General features: G+C 53.4%; 7 protein-coding genes across 7 annotated transcripts; 4 read left to right on the top strand and 3 right to left on the bottom strand.

Moving 5' to 3' along the window:
• Positions 1-645: 645 nt before the first annotated feature.
• Positions 646-1,489, top strand: N0V89_012493 (uncharacterized protein; the record flags this gene model as incomplete). Its single annotated transcript, XM_056221214.1, has 2 exons — positions 646-967; positions 1,035-1,489. 2 exons carry the CDS (start codon positions 646-648, stop codon positions 1,487-1,489), a joined length of 777 nt encoding a protein of 258 aa, XP_056065201.1.
• Positions 1,490-2,121: 632 nt separating this feature from the next.
• Positions 2,122-2,814, top strand: N0V89_012492 (uncharacterized protein; the record flags this gene model as incomplete). The annotated part of the gene is made up of 1 exon (XM_056221213.1): positions 2,122-2,814. The coding sequence occupies one exon, from the start codon at positions 2,122-2,124 to the stop codon at positions 2,812-2,814; it is 693 nt and encodes a 230-aa protein (XP_056065200.1).
• Positions 2,815-3,087: 273 nt separating this feature from the next.
• Positions 3,088-4,881, bottom strand: N0V89_012491 (uncharacterized protein; the record flags this gene model as incomplete). The annotated part of the gene is made up of 2 exons (XM_056221212.1): positions 3,088-4,791; positions 4,873-4,881. The coding sequence occupies 2 exons, from the start codon at positions 4,879-4,881 to the stop codon at positions 3,088-3,090; spliced, it is 1,713 nt and encodes a 570-aa protein (XP_056065199.1).
• Positions 4,882-7,471: 2,590 nt separating this feature from the next.
• Positions 7,472-9,203, top strand: N0V89_012490 (uncharacterized protein; the record flags this gene model as incomplete). Its single annotated transcript, XM_056221211.1, has 4 exons — positions 7,472-7,912; positions 7,965-8,138; positions 8,212-8,295; positions 8,352-9,203. The coding sequence occupies 4 exons, from the start codon at positions 7,472-7,474 to the stop codon at positions 9,201-9,203; spliced, it is 1,551 nt and encodes a 516-aa protein (XP_056065198.1).
• A 356-nt stretch (positions 9,204-9,559) lies between these two features.
• Positions 9,560-10,186, bottom strand: N0V89_012489 (uncharacterized protein; the record flags this gene model as incomplete). Its single annotated transcript, XM_056221210.1, has 1 exon — positions 9,560-10,186. The coding sequence occupies one exon, from the start codon at positions 10,184-10,186 to the stop codon at positions 9,560-9,562; it is 627 nt and encodes a 208-aa protein (XP_056065197.1).
• Positions 10,187-12,948: 2,762 nt separating this feature from the next.
• On the top strand, positions 12,949-14,338 carry SPE1 (Ornithine decarboxylase; the record flags this gene model as incomplete). The annotated part of the gene is made up of 2 exons (XM_056221209.1): positions 12,949-13,222; positions 13,278-14,338. 2 exons carry the CDS (start codon positions 12,949-12,951, stop codon positions 14,336-14,338), a joined length of 1,335 nt encoding a protein of 444 aa, XP_056065196.1.
• A 476-nt stretch (positions 14,339-14,814) lies between these two features.
• spp2 (DNA primase large subunit Spp2) lies at positions 14,815-16,272 on the bottom strand (the record flags this gene model as incomplete). The annotated part of the gene is made up of 1 exon (XM_056221208.1): positions 14,815-16,272. One exon carries the CDS (start codon positions 16,270-16,272, stop codon positions 14,815-14,817), a length of 1,458 nt encoding a protein of 485 aa, XP_056065195.1.
• Positions 16,273-17,098: the final 826 nt, after the last annotated feature.

Below are 17,098 nucleotides of genomic sequence, written 5' to 3'. Positions count from 1 at the left end.
TCGATGCGCCTATACCGAGCGCCTGTTAAGAGAAAAAGCATCGCCTATGATATCATTCAACGGTCAACACAGCTCGGACCCATGGCTTCGTCACCTACGCGTGTAAAACTGAGAATGGTAGGTGCCAACACGACTCATGGCCACTGTCGTTTCAGCCCAAACCTTAGGGCATTGATAATCTAGGGTGATGAAGCCTTTCCAACGATCCCTTCCCCCACGCATCCTTTTACTCACAACTTCGCGATGCAGGTGGAAAGTTCCGTAGGCTCGGCTGTTGGTTAAGACCGGAAGGAACTCCTACTCGCTCGACTGGGGTCTCTGATATGAAATTTGGGAACGTCCCCGTCCGGGTTCGCTTAAGCCGGGGAATCTACTCCTAAACCAGCACACTAGTTTGAGGTCGGAGTGCTCGTGCTTTTAAATTCAGCTCACAGATTGGTCGTCACGGTTTTTACCCCTGCAGTAGGTCGCGCATATTGGGCCGCATCAAGGAAGCCATGAGCCGTCGCACGGGATCCATTCGTATCTAGCGGGACATCCCTCTCACTAAAAGTCGTTCAGGCCGCCGCATGCGGGCACTAAACTTTTTCGCTTCCTCTGCCCACTGTCGGTACCAAAGAATCGCACAGTAAGGCGCGACTACAGATGGCTCCAGGACTCTTTTGCGTTTGGTCGGAACCCGACCCTGATACTTTCGTGGAAGTCAACACGGAGGACAAGACTTTCAGCGATGCGATCTCCAAACTGCCCGGTGTCACGCTCGGTACGCAAGTCAAGCTCATGAAACGACAAGTGAATGAATACCCATTCAGTCACGAGATTCCTTTCTTGACTATGTACGACCTGGAAGACGTGGATTACCGGAACGATGAAGCCTTCAAAGAAGCAGCAAAGGCAGCCGAAAGCCGAGGAGAGAAGGCTTGCAAGCCCCGCATCTACGAGGAGTTCTATCGACGAGAGGTGGAAGGTTGCCAAGAAAGTAAAAATCCCTGACCCGTGTAACACGCAGTGAACATGGCTGAGCTAGCTCGTAGTACATCCGCGCCTAGGCGACAACATTAGCATAGTGACTTGCGAGGCACCTCCACCGGCGCAGAAGGAAGGGTTCTGGAAATGGCAGAAAGAGGTCTTTACACCAAGCTTCTTGGAAGGGCCTACTTTTCTGCGCGCCAGGATCCTCAAAGAAGTAGGAGGAGAAGCAAGAACGGAACGAGTAATGCCATCTGCACCATACCTGTGGATCTTTGAATGGGAAGACGACGAATTACCCTGGATCGAGTTGACGGGCGCTGCGCAATCAGCAGAATGGGTCAAGTACATTGAGGGAGGTGTGATTTTCCAAGGCATGTGTTATTATGCGAAGAGGTACACCGAGAGGTTTGAGATGACATTGAGCCCTGGGAATACGGATTACGAGAACGACGGAAACTCAAGTATAGACTCTCGCAGCATCATCAGCTTTGACGGGGATGAGACGATTGAGAAATAGAGAGACGATCTTCTGCAGAATGCGTGTAAGAATGGTTTGGTGTTCTTCGAATTTGATAGTCTCCGTATGTTTGAAGCAAGAAACCTTGTTACGCGGTAATGAAGCTGCTCAAGCTGTGCGCTCCTTACGCCTTCAGATTGAATTTGTTGATGTTGCCATGCACTGCCCGCAAAGTACTCCGACAATGACGAAGGATGTTCAAATACCCGGTCAGCATGAAGCTGCATTCACCGACAATATCCAGACAATTCAACTAGAACATAGCAAAGTCGCAGAAGATTCTTCTGGTAGAGCGAGTATTGAGCAGTCGAACTAAAGGTCGGTATCTCATAAAACGAAGCTACACGGGCCCGTTGCGTTGGTAGGAACGCAGTAACGCTAGCTTAAGGAGAACCTACCGCCTACGACTAATAGAGATGTAAGTCTCTACTAATGTAAAGCCTACGAGGTCCATCTCAATTTTGTGAAGACAATGGCGATGTTCAATAATGCACAATGTACGCTGAGACAGACTCACAACAGTAATCAGAGTAAGACACTTTGTGCAAGCACGAGACAAGTTTTTCCCGCTCATATATAACCAAACAAGTCACTTCGCGGTGCACCCTATCGAGCACACACCATCCAGCAACATGCCGTACCATGACTTATCACTCATGCGAAGCTTGGTCGTACAGCAGCGCGACAAGCTCAAAACGCAAGTAAAAAGTCTCCTCAAACGCCGTGACCGTCCTCTTGATCTGCCTCCTACAGAGCCCGATCACAATGCTCCACCACCCAGCCACTGGATGGGCTTCTGGATCTGCAACAACTGCAACGCATGGGCTTACCCAGAGTACCACCGCGGTGCGCATCCCTTCGGCTACCTACGTTGCCGCAACCCAGACTGCAGGACGGTCATCACCCCCAATGCAACGACTTCCCGAGCACTACATCGCGTCATTATACCAAAGCCAATACGAGACTTCGTACCCGTCGAACGTCTTACTGGCACACACCGAGAGCAGATCCCCTACTTTGCTGTCTGTCCGTGTGGTCTGACGCACCGCGCCAGAATCTTTGAACAGAGCTTGTATAAGAAGTGGAAGCACTTCCAGCGTGTTCGACGGGACGAGCCTGTGCTAGAGAAGTTGCGCCGGTTTATGAAGCACAAGGACGACGGCGAGGTTACACTCATCGAGTTCGAGCATATGCAGTGCAACAAGTGCTATAGACGGTATGATGCGTATCGCTGGCAGCACTTTGTCATTCACCACGATGGTGTGTTTCAAATCGATGGGCGTGACGACCATGGCCGTTGGGCAGAAATCCGTCATAAGGAGTAGTGGAAGCGTTTTGGCCATCTGCCACGGATGGCATTGCGATTCTAACGAAGTAATATTGTCGTCTCAGCAGATGTCCTAAGTATATTGACATCGTCTATTCGCTATTTCTTCTCGAGTTCTACATACGGCTTTCCTGCCATGCATCATTATTTAAGTACATTACAAAAATTGGGTATCCTGCGAAAATCAAAAACCTTCCCATGCCATGCTGCTCATTATTCCCTGAATATGCTGATTTCCAAATTGGCATATGCCAACGCTAAGTTTTGTCTCTCACAGTAGACCGACAATGAAGGCTCCGAAGATGAACAGCAGCGCACTCGACTGAACGCTCAAGGCCCTCGATCCAGCACCTTTCTGAGACGCCGTCTCTGCAGGCTGTCCTGTGTTTGTTGGGTAAGCCGCAGCACTCGCTTCGGTCTGATTCGGCCAACCCAGGACAGTCGTCGTTCCATGAAGAAATACGGTTTGCCCAATCGTGGCTGATGTGCTACCACTGATGACGTACGCGGGTACCACGGTCTCTTTCCCATTGATTGTAGTCGTGATGGAAGTGAAAACTACATCCGCCGTGGGAGTAGAGAGTACCGTCGCCGTCCCATCGATAGTGACAATTTGCCCAATCGTTGCTGTTGTGCTTCCGCTGATGATATATACAGGGACCAGGGTTTCTTTTCCATCGATCGTGGTCATGATCGAAGTATACACCGCATCAGCGGTTGGTAGTGCCGTGACCTGGCCGTCGAGGGTGATCGTCTGTCCGGGAAATGCAGTGATGCTTCCGCTGATTATGAAGGCCGTAACGTGAGTCTCTATGCCGAATAGAGTGGTGGGGATCTCAGTTGCGAAGGGCGCCGGTGCCGCAAGAACGGTAGGTTGACCATCTATGGTAAGCGTTTGGCCGATTGTAGCAGTCGAAGTGCCGCTGATAATGAAAGCGGGTGCGGAGGTAGCGACGCCGTTGATGGTAGTGGGAACGAATGCGAAGATCGCTGTTGGGGCTGCCAGGACTGAGGTCTGCCCATCGAAAGTCACGGTTTGACCAATTGTCGCAAATGAGGAGGGGCCCGGAAAGATGAAGACTGGGATCGCGGTTGGGCGGCCATTGATCGTCGCAGGTACAAAAGTGAAGACAGGACTTATAGGGGTCGCCGCTGGGCGTCCTCCAGGATTGTTCACGACAGGAATAGGATTACCGGCCCCGTTAGTGTTCGTCGGCGGCTGACCAACCCCATTTTCGTTGCCCGGCGATGGAGCTGGTTGTCCTCCGTTGTTGCCACCTGTAGTTGCTGCCTGGCCATCTCCAGTGTGAGGGGTGCTAGGAACATTCACACGGGTAGAACTAGGCTGAACAGTAGGTCGTGGGTCCCATGGTGGCATACTGGATACGATGTTTGGGATATTTGGGATGTTTGGGATCTGGATCGATGTGGATTTTGGACCTGGTGTTGTCGATGGTCTCCTAAAAGTTGGAGTAACACTGATTTCGCCATGTGCTGAATCTGGATGTTGTGATGGCTCCTGCGTTGGATCCTGCGTTGGCTCAAAGATGTTGGGCGGGTCCGTGGTCGTTATACCATCCTCCCATCCTGTCACAGAACTTTCCGGATGAATGAATCCAGGGTTGACCAAGCTTGTGGCAAATGTCGCAGTAGCCAGAACAAACTTCGCTGTGGAGATGTCTAGGGGAGCGGGCTTCCCCTGCACCGATGTACAGTATGCGAATGCGGACTCAGAAGGGAAGGCTTGATCGAACCACTTCTTCTCGGGAAGTTCTTGAAGGGCAATCCAGACTGGTACGTAGTCCGTACCTTCAGGATCATTCTTGTCCGGAACGATATCCGTAGGTTGGGGATAGAGCGGATGCGGTGTCACCTCCCCCAAATGCCAGCTCTTCTGTCGAAGTAGCACATACTGACACTGAATTCTCGTCATGAGTAGGTACGATCCCTTGCCAGTGATACGCTGCTGGATAGTCTACCCACGGCGTCGGATATGCAAATATCGTGGGCACCTCGCCATCAGAAAGAGTGATGGTAGCTTCAACAGTTTTGGTACCGCCTTCATCTACACCTTGCTGATAGAGTGTGTAGAATTTCGGCAAATCCTCGTTATAATACGTGTCCGTGAAGGTATAGGTGGTATTCCTCTGGGTCAAAGTCGAGATAGTAACGGTGCCCACTGTAACGGTTTCGGTGAAAACAACCTGATCTTCTCGCGCCCACGAAAGTCCAAACAGTTCCGGATAGCGCACGTCGCATGACGCCTCGCAAGTCGACGCGGAATTGGTCGGTGTAGGGCTCGGCGCTGTTGTCGCATTGGTGACAGGGAATGATGTAGGTACAGGCACGATTCCAATCCCCACTCCTGTTCGTTATTTAGCCGGATTGCCCCTATGAAGGAAACGGTTTCGTTGCCTACTTTGAGGGGCCGCGCGCGCCACTGCCGCAAGCGCGACCGTGAACACTCCAAGGATGCGGTCCTTCGACATTGCGATTGAGCACTTGAGCGCAGCGCAGTGACGTTGCAGCACTCGTATCAACAGTAGCGAGCGTGAGGAAACGAACTAAACATTGCAAAGACGTTTCGAGCGAAAGATGGCGTTTTGAGGAGAGTCATTGAAATGGACCGGTCTATAGGATTGGCAGGCGGACGGCAGGCTAGCCAGCTCGACCTCGTATTCCGCCTCAGCTCCCATGCACAAGGTATTGGCGTTGCGAGGCGGCAGCCACATGCAGGCCTTGCAGTGCCTATTGTCGACTTTGATACGAAGCGTCGTCATTCCGCTTTGCTGCCATAGACTGCGCATTCTTGTGATTTGGTGTAACTCCTGAGCATGCGAATATCTCCTTCGAACATCGTGACTTCGGCAATGTCCAAGACTTCAAGCGAAGCGCACAGATCTGGCTCGTACGAAAGGGGGTACCTGACCCGCAAATGGAGCAGGGGTGGACCTGACTTGATGTTATGTCGGGGGTGTTTTGATAGGGGAAAGAGACAGAATCGCAGCGTTCAGTGGAGTGATATACGGAAAGAAAATGATGCATTTCGACGTTGGGGTCAGTACTACCTAGGTACATATGTGTACAGCGCTGTTCAGAGAGTTCAGGATGGAGCATCGATCGGTACGAGTGTGCGTCACCACGGAGATGTGTCATTAATGTCGAATGCGGCCCAGCTCAAAGAACCTACGGTATTCTCACTGGAACGGCCGCGGCCAGCGATTTGTGAGGTGTTTCTCGGTGCAATGTGGGTGGGTGCCGGCGCCGTCAAGAACGATCCGCCGAGGGAACTGCGGGCCTTTGTGGCTTTCGCATGGCTTTCGCGTGGCTGTGGCGGTGCACCGGATAATCTGGAGTCCCCTCCAACGCGGGGGGCAACTCCATCGTGTCACAACTGCAATATCGGCCAAATTGCACCCGCAGTCCAAAACCTGGGTCACGTCGCTTGATGACGGGGAAACCTGGTTCCGCCGACTGCACATGCGTGTGTGCCTTCGCATTCAGCTTCACAGGATCACGGCCCGCTAGTGACTTGAGGTTCCCCTTTCGTATTGCAGCTGGTGCGCAGGCACATCGCCATGCAGCTCATCTATGTACAATTGAATTTGCAGCAGGACTTTCCCACAATGCCCCGGTTTAGGGATGCTATTCCAGATTGCTATAAGCAAACAATGGAACCATAACACGACGTGAATATAGGGCCGGGATCCGTACCGACGCTACGACTTGTATATTACTTCCACGTACTCAAGCACAACCAAGCACAGGTCCGAGCTGTGCAAGCGCTGGATCTACGCGCTCGGACTTGGAGCTTAATTCATCGTGAAGCTTCAGTGTTGACCCTACTACAGGCATTATTGGTCTTGCGGATATGCCGAATACCCCAAGATGCTCCGTACGCTTGCCCTGTCGTGCGTCGGGAATACACGTCCAGAGTCCAAAGAGCTAGATCCATTGCCGATACCTCGTACCCACGGCATCTAGATTTTACACTTGACGGCACGCGAGTCTCCAGCGGGTCCAATTCAGGTCGAATGTTCTACGGGCACGTGGACCAATATAGGACGACCTCAGTAGCGGGCTGCATGTCAAGGTCATGAGCAGCTCCTGAGCGGGTCTCTCGATATGTACCCCGGATATTCCACCAGTCAACAATGCGGGCCGTTGTACTTGACTACCGAGGAACCAACCCCAACCGGAGCTACACCCACACAGGAAGGCTTCGAGATGCCTTCGAGCTCTTCTTCATGCAGTACAACCCGGTCACGTACACCAGCACCCACGATGCCCCTGAAGAGCCTCAAGATCTGCGGGATCTCGTCCCGACCCTGGCCATGTTTTTCATATACACGTCTCCTACGCGTCCCTGACGTCCACTGACCTAGAGAAATAGATTGACGTTATCTCCGAAAGAGGTATGATAAGGATTTTTGACCAGGAATTTCACGGAGGACAGCTGGAAGCGAGTACTCGGTAGCGGATCGACGGTTCGAAGTGGCTGGTGTCAATTTACAGACCGCGTACAACGACAAGGCGGTACAGACGCGACTTGAGACTGAGCGCGATGTAGCTGCGAAGTATAAAAGGTAGTGATTCAGGATATTTGAAGACTACGCTCCTCAGTCAATCTCACGCATCAGCTTCAGCACCTCATCATGTTCTCGAAGGCTAGTGTTCTCTCTTCTCTTTTTGCGGCAGGTGTGTCCGCCCAGCAGGTCGGCACCCTGACCACAGAGACTCACCCTTCTCTGCCAATTCAGTCTTGCTCGGCCTCTGGATCCTGCTCGACCATCTCGACCTCGGTCACTCTCGATGCTAACTGGCGTTGGTTGCACTCCACGAAGAGCGCGGACAATTGCTACAATGGCAACGCCTGGAATACAACCTTCTGCCCTGACAACGTGTCCTGTGCCGCAAACTGCGCTCTCGATGGTGCCGACTACACTAGCACATATGGTGTCACTGCTGCGAGCAGTGCTCTTACGCTCAAGTTCGTGACTCAGGGCACGTACAGCACGAACATCGGTTCCAGACTCTACTTGATGGCCTCGGACTCCAAGTACTACATGTTCAAGCTTCTCAACAAGGAGTTCACCGTATGTATAACGAAATGGCGAAGACAGTGAATCAATAACTGACCATCCACAGTTTGACGTCGATGTGTCGCAGCTGCCATGCGGTTTGAACGGTGCTTTGTATCTGGTTGAGATGGACGAAGATGGTGGTCTTGCCAAGTACACTGGCAACAAGGCCGGCGCAAAGTACGGTACGGGATACTGCGACACGCAGTGCCCTCACGACATCAAGTTCATCGCTGGTGAGGTAAGTGGCAAATTGTCTACTCTTTGTATCTTCCATGTTTCTTGCACTAGACTTCGAGACTAACAGCTTTCAGGCGAACTCTGAAGGCTGGACCCCTAGCGACAACGATGTCAACGCCGGTGCCGGTACATACGGAGCTTGCTGCAACGAGATGGACGTGAGTATCTCAGACCCCATCAACCCATAAAGAGGTTGCTAACCACCTACTTCTAGATCTGGGAGGCCAACTCGATCTCCGCTGCCTACACTCCCCACGTCTGCAGCAATAACGGCCTTCTCCGCTGCTCTGGTACCGAGTGCGGTGATGGCGACGAACGCTACAGCGGTGTTTGCGACAAGGACGGCTGCGACTTCAACAGCTACCGCCAGGGCAATACCTCCTTCTACGGCCCCGGTATGACTGTCGACACCAAGTCCAAGTTCACTGTCGTCACCCAGTTCGTCACCAGCGACGGCACCGACACCGGCAAGCTCACCGAGATCCGCCGCAAGTACGTCCAGAACGGCAAGGTCATCGACAACAGCGTTAGCAAGATCTCCGGAGTCACCGGAAACAGCATCACAGACTCGTACTGCAACGCCCAGAAGACCGCCTTCGGTGACAACAACAGCTTCGAGGAGCTCGGTGGACTCAATGCTATGGGCGGTGCTATCGGCCGCGGCATGGTTCTCGCCCTCTCTGTCTGGGATGACCACGCCGTTAATATGCTCTGGCTCGATTCCACCTACCCTACCGACAAGAGCGCCTCTACTCCTGGTGTTGCCCGCGGTACCTGCGCTATCACCTCTGGTGTCCCTGCAGACGTCGAGAAGAACAGCCCCAACTCCCAGGTCATCTACAGCAACATCAAGATTGGTGCTATTGGATCGACCTTCGGCTCTGGCTCTGGTACCACTCCATCTGGCACCTCTAGCGCTGCTGCTTCTTCTACTCCTACTTCTGGTACTGGTACTGGTGCGCCGCTGTACGGACAGTGCGGTGGTTCGGGCTGGACCGGCGCGACGACCTGCGTGTCCGGCACCTGCAAGTCGCAGAGCCAGTGGTACTCTCAGTGTCTCCCGTAGATGGGTCAACGATGGAGAGGTCTTTGTATGTAAAGTTCGTCGAGGATAGTCTAGGGGCGGGATGGGCTGCTAGATTGACTGTGATTCTTGTAGATAACGCTCGCTTTAGCATAGAGTAGGGATACATGTATCTAGAATGTATGGCTAAGCACAGTGGACATGTTCAAGCAAACAGTAATTGCATTGTACTACCTAGCTATGTAATGAGCTTGTCTTAGCTTCGCCAAAGGCTACTAAACCCCAGCGGTACGTTGAACCGCAAGCTCTTTGCTGGGGGCTACTTGCTTTCCAGGGAGAAGAGGCCATTCCCTTTTACAGGTCCGGCGAGAAGCCCTCTTAGTGCCGACCCTAAAGGATCAGCACCGTTTCAGCGCCTTGAGCGAGAACTTCTTGAAGCCCGAAGGCTTGTTCTGCTCGGGGAGAGGGTCGATGGGGAGGTCGTTGCCGGCGGGAAGGGGAGCTTGGTCGTCTCCGACTTCTGCCTTCACGTAGTACCAGAGCAACTCGTCGCCCTGGACCACGGTCAGAGCAAGACAGCCGTGCTGGTCGAGCGCCCAGCCAGCTTCCTTGCGGCCGACGAACTGCGGAAAGAAGCCACCCGGGTTGGCGGCGTTGTCGATGTCGTCGAGCTTTGGCCAGTTCTCGACGTCGTGCTGGAGCTTTGCAGCGAAGGCAAAGCCGAAGAGGGACATGAGGGCGAGGTCGGCCGCCTCGCGGAAAGCGAAATCGCCAGGGAGCTTGACGTGCTTCGAAGAAGCCGTACCGTGCCAGAGGGTGAATTTGTGCCGATCGTCCTTGGACGGCGGCCTGTCGCGAGGGCCCGTCTCGGCGTAATGCACGCTTTCCATGCGCTCGTGCAGGCGGGAGAGGGAGAAGGTGACCTTTTCGACGAGGTCGGCGGGAAATGCCTGCGTCGGCAGGTCTTTTGCGAGCAAGGGCTTTACGCCCGCGGAGGCATCACCAGCGATGGCCGAGAAGGACATCTTCTTGGAGCGAGGTTGGTGAGATTTGCAGAAGGAGACGTTGGGTGCGAAAGGTGGTGTTTTGCAAGAGGAAATGAGCTTCGTGGGCGGAGGTGAGTGAGTCGCAGGGCAAGAGCAAAACAACGACACACCCAGGTGAATCACCGTCCTTTTCTCCCGTTCACAAAGCTACCCTGTGCATTGCTCTTCACTTCCAAAGTTCCGCATGCTGTACGCCCCTTAGGTATTGTTGGATCTAGTCGATGGAGAACATATGGAGGCATCCTGAGCCATTCATATATGTGAGGAGCAGATGTTTGCCTATACTTCTTGATGTCTGGTGAGTATCGTAATGGATGTATTATATATGTCTGTTTGTTGAACCCATGCCTGAGCATGTATAGACGGAACAACGATAGGCTGAGTGTGCGTATACGGAAGCACCCGGGTTCATAACCTGTTGGATCTAGTTAATAGAGAACATATAAGGGCGTCCTGAGCCGTTTATATGAGTGAGGAGCAGATATTTGCCTATGATTGCTGGTGTCTGGTGATCAAGCAGTCCAACAGGTATAGAATGCTAAGAACAACTTCACTGTAGCGACTCTGCTCACGTAAAACCCAAAGCCCCGGGGCCTACATCGACTGTTCTTGCAACTTCTAACCAAGCCTATCCCGGCATCGTTGTCCCTATGCTGCTATCTCTTTAACAGTTGCAAAGTTTGTGACATTTCGACAGCGTTTTCGCCGTTCTGATATACATCCTTCTCAGCACATCGCACTGTACAATTGCATTTCCAGACGTAAGGGATAACTGGAATCACGATAGTGTCCGCCTTTGCTAGTATATGCTATCTCTTCACAGCCCATGGCCAACGAACGTGACCAGTCAAGCAAATGAATGCCACCGGTGCAGGCTCAAATATTGATTCTTTCAACCATGTCCTTGACCTTGCGGGTTTCCCCAGCAATGTCACTGGCCTCAATTGTCGTCACAGCTGCGGCAATTACCTGCCTTCTAATCCCAAAGCCCTTCCCAGTGGAATGACGCTTGGTACGTGTGCATAGAGAACGTGCTTATCCTCGAAGAGAAGTGGGAGGTGTAGTAGGATCGCGAGTGGATTGGTATCGGCGGCAAGTAGATAAACTCGGCCATGCCGCGGTTGAGGGACTTCCTAGCTGGAGAAAAGTCACTTGGCGAGCTTAACCTACAGAAGAGGATGAGGAAATGTACCTTCATTCGCACCTGTGCGCAGCTGTCTGAGGTGGGTGGCGCGTTCGGCAAGCACTTGAGATCAAACAATTACGCGGCGAACACCTCATTTGCAACAGGTCATGCTGCCGGTATTCTGTCATGCTGGGCAAGTAGACAGTAGACTCGGTCATCGGTGGAACGAGGTTTCGGTGAGCTTTCGAAGGAATGGAAAGACGCGGATGCTGTGTCCGATGTACGCCAAAACGTTGGGTTCACTGCAAAGCTCGCCCGAAGGTTCCTAGGAGGATTAGCATGCATACGAGTATTTGGAGTTTGAACGTACAGTGCTAAGCTCGCCCAGAGCAAAGGCGGTGGTTTGGAGGGTGCTGGTAACGATGTGGGTGCGACGAAGCGGGACAACCACTGTTTGGCCGCATGGCTTGGCACGAGGCCACAGGTACACGATCCCAACGTGTCAGTCCAGCCCATGGTCTAGCCCACAATACACCTTTGGAATCAGTCGTCAGAACGTTCACTCAGTTCCAATACAAGGCTTCGACACCATTCGAGCTTCGAGCATCGCAAGATTCATTTGTGCAAAGCGCTTGCGCCGCAATATGGATGCATGCAAAGTGGCCTACATCACGAAGGAATGCATGGAACTGCATCTGGCCCACACTTCTGGTTCATCGTAACGATAACAGGTGAAAGTGTATCGCCTTGGTCGCGGGCATAAATGCATGCACGCTTATCCGCTGATATCCTGTGCAACCACAACAACGAGCGTTGAGGGATATGTTTAGCGTAAGAGTCGTCGTTCGCTTGCCGATGGCATATGGCGGTCAATGACGAGCCAGCATGTCCTGCTGTCCACTGGGCCGTTTAGCTCCGTGAACATCGATCGATGAAGCTATTCACAGCGGCAGTGGGGCAGCAATTGGGTAGCAGCCGCGCTACTGGTGGATCTCGGTGGCTTGGGTGATGTCAGGGCAAAATTCTGGTGCGCTGGGGTCGCGGCCGTTAGCGCAGCATTGGGGTTGGGTTTATTACTTAATGAGCCATTTCCATACACCGCGGCGAGGATCGCACGTTCAGGTGAAAATTAGGACCCGACCTGTCCTCCTTCGCAATACCTCCATCATCTGCACCCACTAGCTTCCGGCACTTCACCCCGACGTGACTGCCGTTTATTGCTCAACACTCGCTTCCAGCGACAGCCTTTGGTCATAGCAAAGGCAACCCCTCCAATACGGCCTCGGCCAGCTTCCTCTTCGACCTTCAAGTTGTATCTGCTCGACCTTCACCACACACGTTCAACAACATACCTCCTCCGGTTGCAGACTACTAAAGCCGACCTCGAGCGCGCGTTGTTTCCTCCCGAGGCCAACCGAACCCCAGAATCGCACTCTCAGCTGCCGCATAGCAGTCTCTCTGTGGTTCTTCCTCTCGGAGAGGAAGAGTCGAGGAGACCTCGCCCACAAGCCAGTCTCGGCTTCACACCCTTCAAACCCCCTTAACACGCCCCGGCGCCCTTCAGACAACCAAATCTACACTTATAGCATATTTCTCCGGACCGAACATCCAGGGAATGGCACCTTCCGCAATCACACCCACCGAAGAATATAAGTTTACACACGAAGACTACAAGTCTATCGAACCTGCTCTTGGTAGGCTCGATAATCATGGCGTCCTGCTTGGCAAACAGTTGAAAGGGGAGGCTTTGAAGAGCCGTGTTGAGGCTGTTGATCCTGATACCTGCGATGTTGGTGACGAAGATGCCTTCTTCGTCGCTGACTTGGGCGAGGTCTACCGCCAGCACCTTCGCTGGAAGAAGAACTTGGGCCGTGTCAAGCCCCATTATGGTGAGTTCCCTTCCCTCTGTCATCACTACGTAGCACGGTACTGACGTCGCCCCAGCGGTCAAGTGCAACCCTGACCCCCAGGTCCTTCGCCTCCTGTCCGAGCTGGGCCTAGGCTTCGACTGCGCTTCCAAGAATGAGATTGAGACGGTCCTGAAGATGGGTGTTGATCCCTCTCGCGTCATATATGCTCAGCCATGCAAGACGAAGGGCTACCTCCGCTATGCCACCAATGCCGGAGTCAAGCAGATGACTTTCGACAACGCCGACGAGCTCTACAAGACCAAACAGATCGCTCCTGATGCCGAGCTCTACCTCCGCATCCTGACCGACGATTCTGCTAGCTTGTGCCGCCTGAGCCAGAAATTCGGTGCCTCCATGGACACCACGGGCGAGCTTCTTGAGCTTGCGAAGAAGCTTGAGCTCAACGTCGTGGGCGTGGCTTTCCACGTTGGCTCTGGAGCCTCTGACCCGAAGGCATTCATCAAGGCCGTTCAAGACGCGCGATTCGTCTTCGACCAAGCCGCTGCCCTAGGCTTCAACATGCACACCCTCGATGTCGGCGGCGGCTTCACCGGAGACAAGACCTTTGAGCCTATGGCCGCAGTCCTCTCCGCCTCCCTGGACGAGTACTTCCCGCCGCACGTCCGTATCATTGGCGAGCCAGGCCGCTACTTCGTGTCCACGGCGTTCACCCTCGCGTGCCACGTTATTGCGCGCCGCACCGTTGCCGACGCCACGCTCGGTACCACGTCCTACATGCTTTACATGAACGATGGCGTCTACGGCAACTTCTCGAGCATCATCTTCGACCATCAGCACCCTGTGCCGCGCGTGCTGAAGAACGGAAACGACATCTTGTACGATGCTCGTCGCTCGGGCTACGATACGCCGTCCATGGTCGAGTACTCGATCTGGGGTCCGACTTGCGATGGCATCGATGTCATCTCGTCCTCGTGCACATTCCCAGAGATCCTGGATGTTAATGACTGGCTGTACTTCGAGGATATGGGGGCCTACACGAAGTGCTCTGCGACCCGCTTCAATGGCTTCACCGATAACCACGATGTGGTGTACGTGTGCAGCGAGCCGGGTGCTAGCGCTCTGCTGGGTCTTTGAAGCTGAGAGGAGAGGATGACGATGGGCTTTACTCTGAGCATGTTGTAGATGAAGGAAAGGAGGAGTATCGCAGCGTTAGCTTGTGCATATTGTATCTATGCTCAGCGTCAGCAAACACCAAAAGTACTTTGATAGACTGTTATAGAATTTTCACTGTTTCCACGAAAATCAGTCCATTTCCTATACTCTTTGCTGTACGTGTTCAATGCAAGTTCGAATTCCCATATCTCTGCCGTATTCTGGATCACATCTACCCTCGGAAGTGGGCAAATAAAACCATAGTCGATTCTCACGTTCTAGTATTGGTAGCCCAACTAGTGTACATTTTCGACTCGAAGTTGATCTGGTATTGAAACATGCGTAGCACATAATGATATGTAAGATGAACACACTCATGGGTACACAGTCATGATGCTGTGAGCTCCGAAGCTTTGGAATTATATCTCTCTCTACATGCTCACGGTAAAGCCATGCCCTCACCTCCGAGAGTACTTATCGTCCTTGGTCTTACTCCTCCCATCATCTTTCTCATCATACGCATATTCACGCCTCTTCCTCCGCCTGTCTTCTGAGTCCCTACTCCGGCTCCTTTCCCTCTCACGACGCTTCTCCCTCCGATCTTTGCTATCAACGCTTCTCTCTCTACGATCCCGCTCTCGCCGCTTCTCTCGTCGGTCGCTATCGTAGGGGCTACGGCTTCGGTCTCTGCCGCTGTCTTTCTCGCGCCGCTTCTCCCGTCTGCGATCATCGTAGTCATCTTCTCGGTACTTCTTGTCTCGTCGGCGGTCACGGTCCGAGTCCTCATATTCTGAGTACTTCTTCTCCCTTCGGCGATCGCGGTCACGGTCTGAGTACTCATCGTCGCGTTCCTTCCTCTTGTCGTCCCGGCGGCTCTTGTCCGTCCTCCGTTCGCTGCCATAGTCGTCGTGTCTCCGTTCCCTCTCCTTTCTCTCCCTCCGCTTTTCGTGTCTCCGCTCGGCTTCCTCATCATCGTCGCCTACAAACGTGCTGTTCTTCGCCGCCTTCGCATCGGCATCCTTCTGCTTCGCCAGCCGTTCTTTGAGCTCCTCCTCGGTGATCATCTCGCCCGTGTGCTTGTTTCGTAGCGTAACAGGATTGTACTTTATCGCATCCTTCTTTCCGAACTTCTTCGGCTTACCCCACTCGCCCAATTCGACGCCCACCGCAGCTTCCGGCTTCGCACCGATTCCAAGAAGCGCGGGTCGCCTCTTAATCTCTTTGGGTTTCTCGACCGGCTTCTTGTCTTTGCTCAGCGACTCGCCATCTTTCCAGCCCATGCCACGGAGGAGAGCTGCGCCAAAACCCTCGATGGGTGTGGCTTCGTATGCAGCGAGGTCGGGCGCATCGGGGGCTTCGAGCATGTCGTTTTCGAAAGCCTCTTCTTCGGAAATAGGGATTACGGTTTGGTCCGTCGATTTGCCATTCACGAGGGCTTCGAAGGCTTCGGCCTGGAGTTTCTCCTCCTCAGTGCGGCTGTCTTCTGGTTTCACATCACCATCGACATCCATAGGCTCCGGTTGTTCTTCTCCGTCTGGTGTATCCTTCTTGTCGAACGTAGTCAATCCAAAAGCCATCTTCGGCTGCTCCAACTGCGCCATATTATCGCCATGGCCGGTCTCTGTAGGCGGAGCGCTCGTGCGCGCATGTTGTCGTTTCTGCGCCGCCTCGCGCCAATCGCGATTTGGCAATGCGGGAATGACACGGGGACCTTTCGGTTGTTCCTTCTTGTTTGCGTCCACGGCGCCGCCTTCTGCTGCGTCCCAGCCGGTGATTGCTTCCTTCGCGTTCGTGATTTCGGGCTCGTCGTCGTCGAGAGCTAGGCGTCTTCGCTTTTGGGGCTGCACGGGGGAAGCTTTGAACCCGGATTTGCCTTTTGCGCCGGCGAGCGACAATTTGAACCCGCCGGTGGCCATGGTGCGGGAGGAGGCTTTGAGCGCGGGAGCTTTACGAAGCTTGCATGAAGCAGTGTGGGTGACTAGGGTCCAAAGCAAACATGCAAAAGCTATCACAGTCCGAGAACACAATGCAGGAAGAGGAAGCGAGCTGGGGTCGAAGTGAGAGAAGTGAATGCTCTGCGAAAGGTGGAGTCGTGATCTCAAAAGTTCACGCCAATGACATCGCGCTTGGCGTTTATCGAAGGCGGCAACAACCACGTCCACGCGTGCGCCATGGTCACATGCAAATTGTCACGTGCGCAGCAACTCGCCCGGGTGGGCCCCGGGCCCGGCTTCAGGAGCTGTCTACGGTCCAATATACAGAAAATGTCTACATGAGGGTCTGTAGGTGCGAACGATACCTAATCAAGCATTCCGAGGCGCAAAACGGTCATCAAGCCCTGGACTGCAAGTCATCTTAGTCTAAGCTGGGAGCCGTACCTTCCTACTTACATCAACCTCCACCTGCTTACCTCTCATCAACTTCGCTGCATGTCTCGTCCATTTCCGACCGGTCTAAGCTCAACTGCCGTTGCACGCAAAGATCAGGTCACAAAATGTTCCGCTTCAGCGCACGTTCGCTTCATCGCACCGCAAACGGCAAGGTGCAACTCACTTGGGGGCGGCTGAGGGCCAGCTCGTACCAGCTCGTACTTGGAATACGAGGCCATGCATCTTCGTACTTTTAAGGGCCGACTTTGGGCCCTCCTTACCGTTCAGTTTCCACTCTGTAACAGCTCTCAGTCAGGCACTCCAACTTTCGTCAACTTTCGTCCTCTTTCTTGCCTTCGTGATACCTTTCTTC

This window comes from Didymosphaeria variabile (genome assembly GCF_027946475.1).
Source record: "Didymosphaeria variabile strain IMI 356815 chromosome Unknown scaffold_10, whole genome shotgun sequence".
Classification (NCBI taxonomy): Eukaryota; Fungi; Ascomycota; class Dothideomycetes; order Pleosporales; family Didymosphaeriaceae; genus Didymosphaeria; species Didymosphaeria variabile.
Note: the sequence above shows the minus strand (reverse complement) of the source record. Positions and strands in the feature narration are given on the sequence as shown.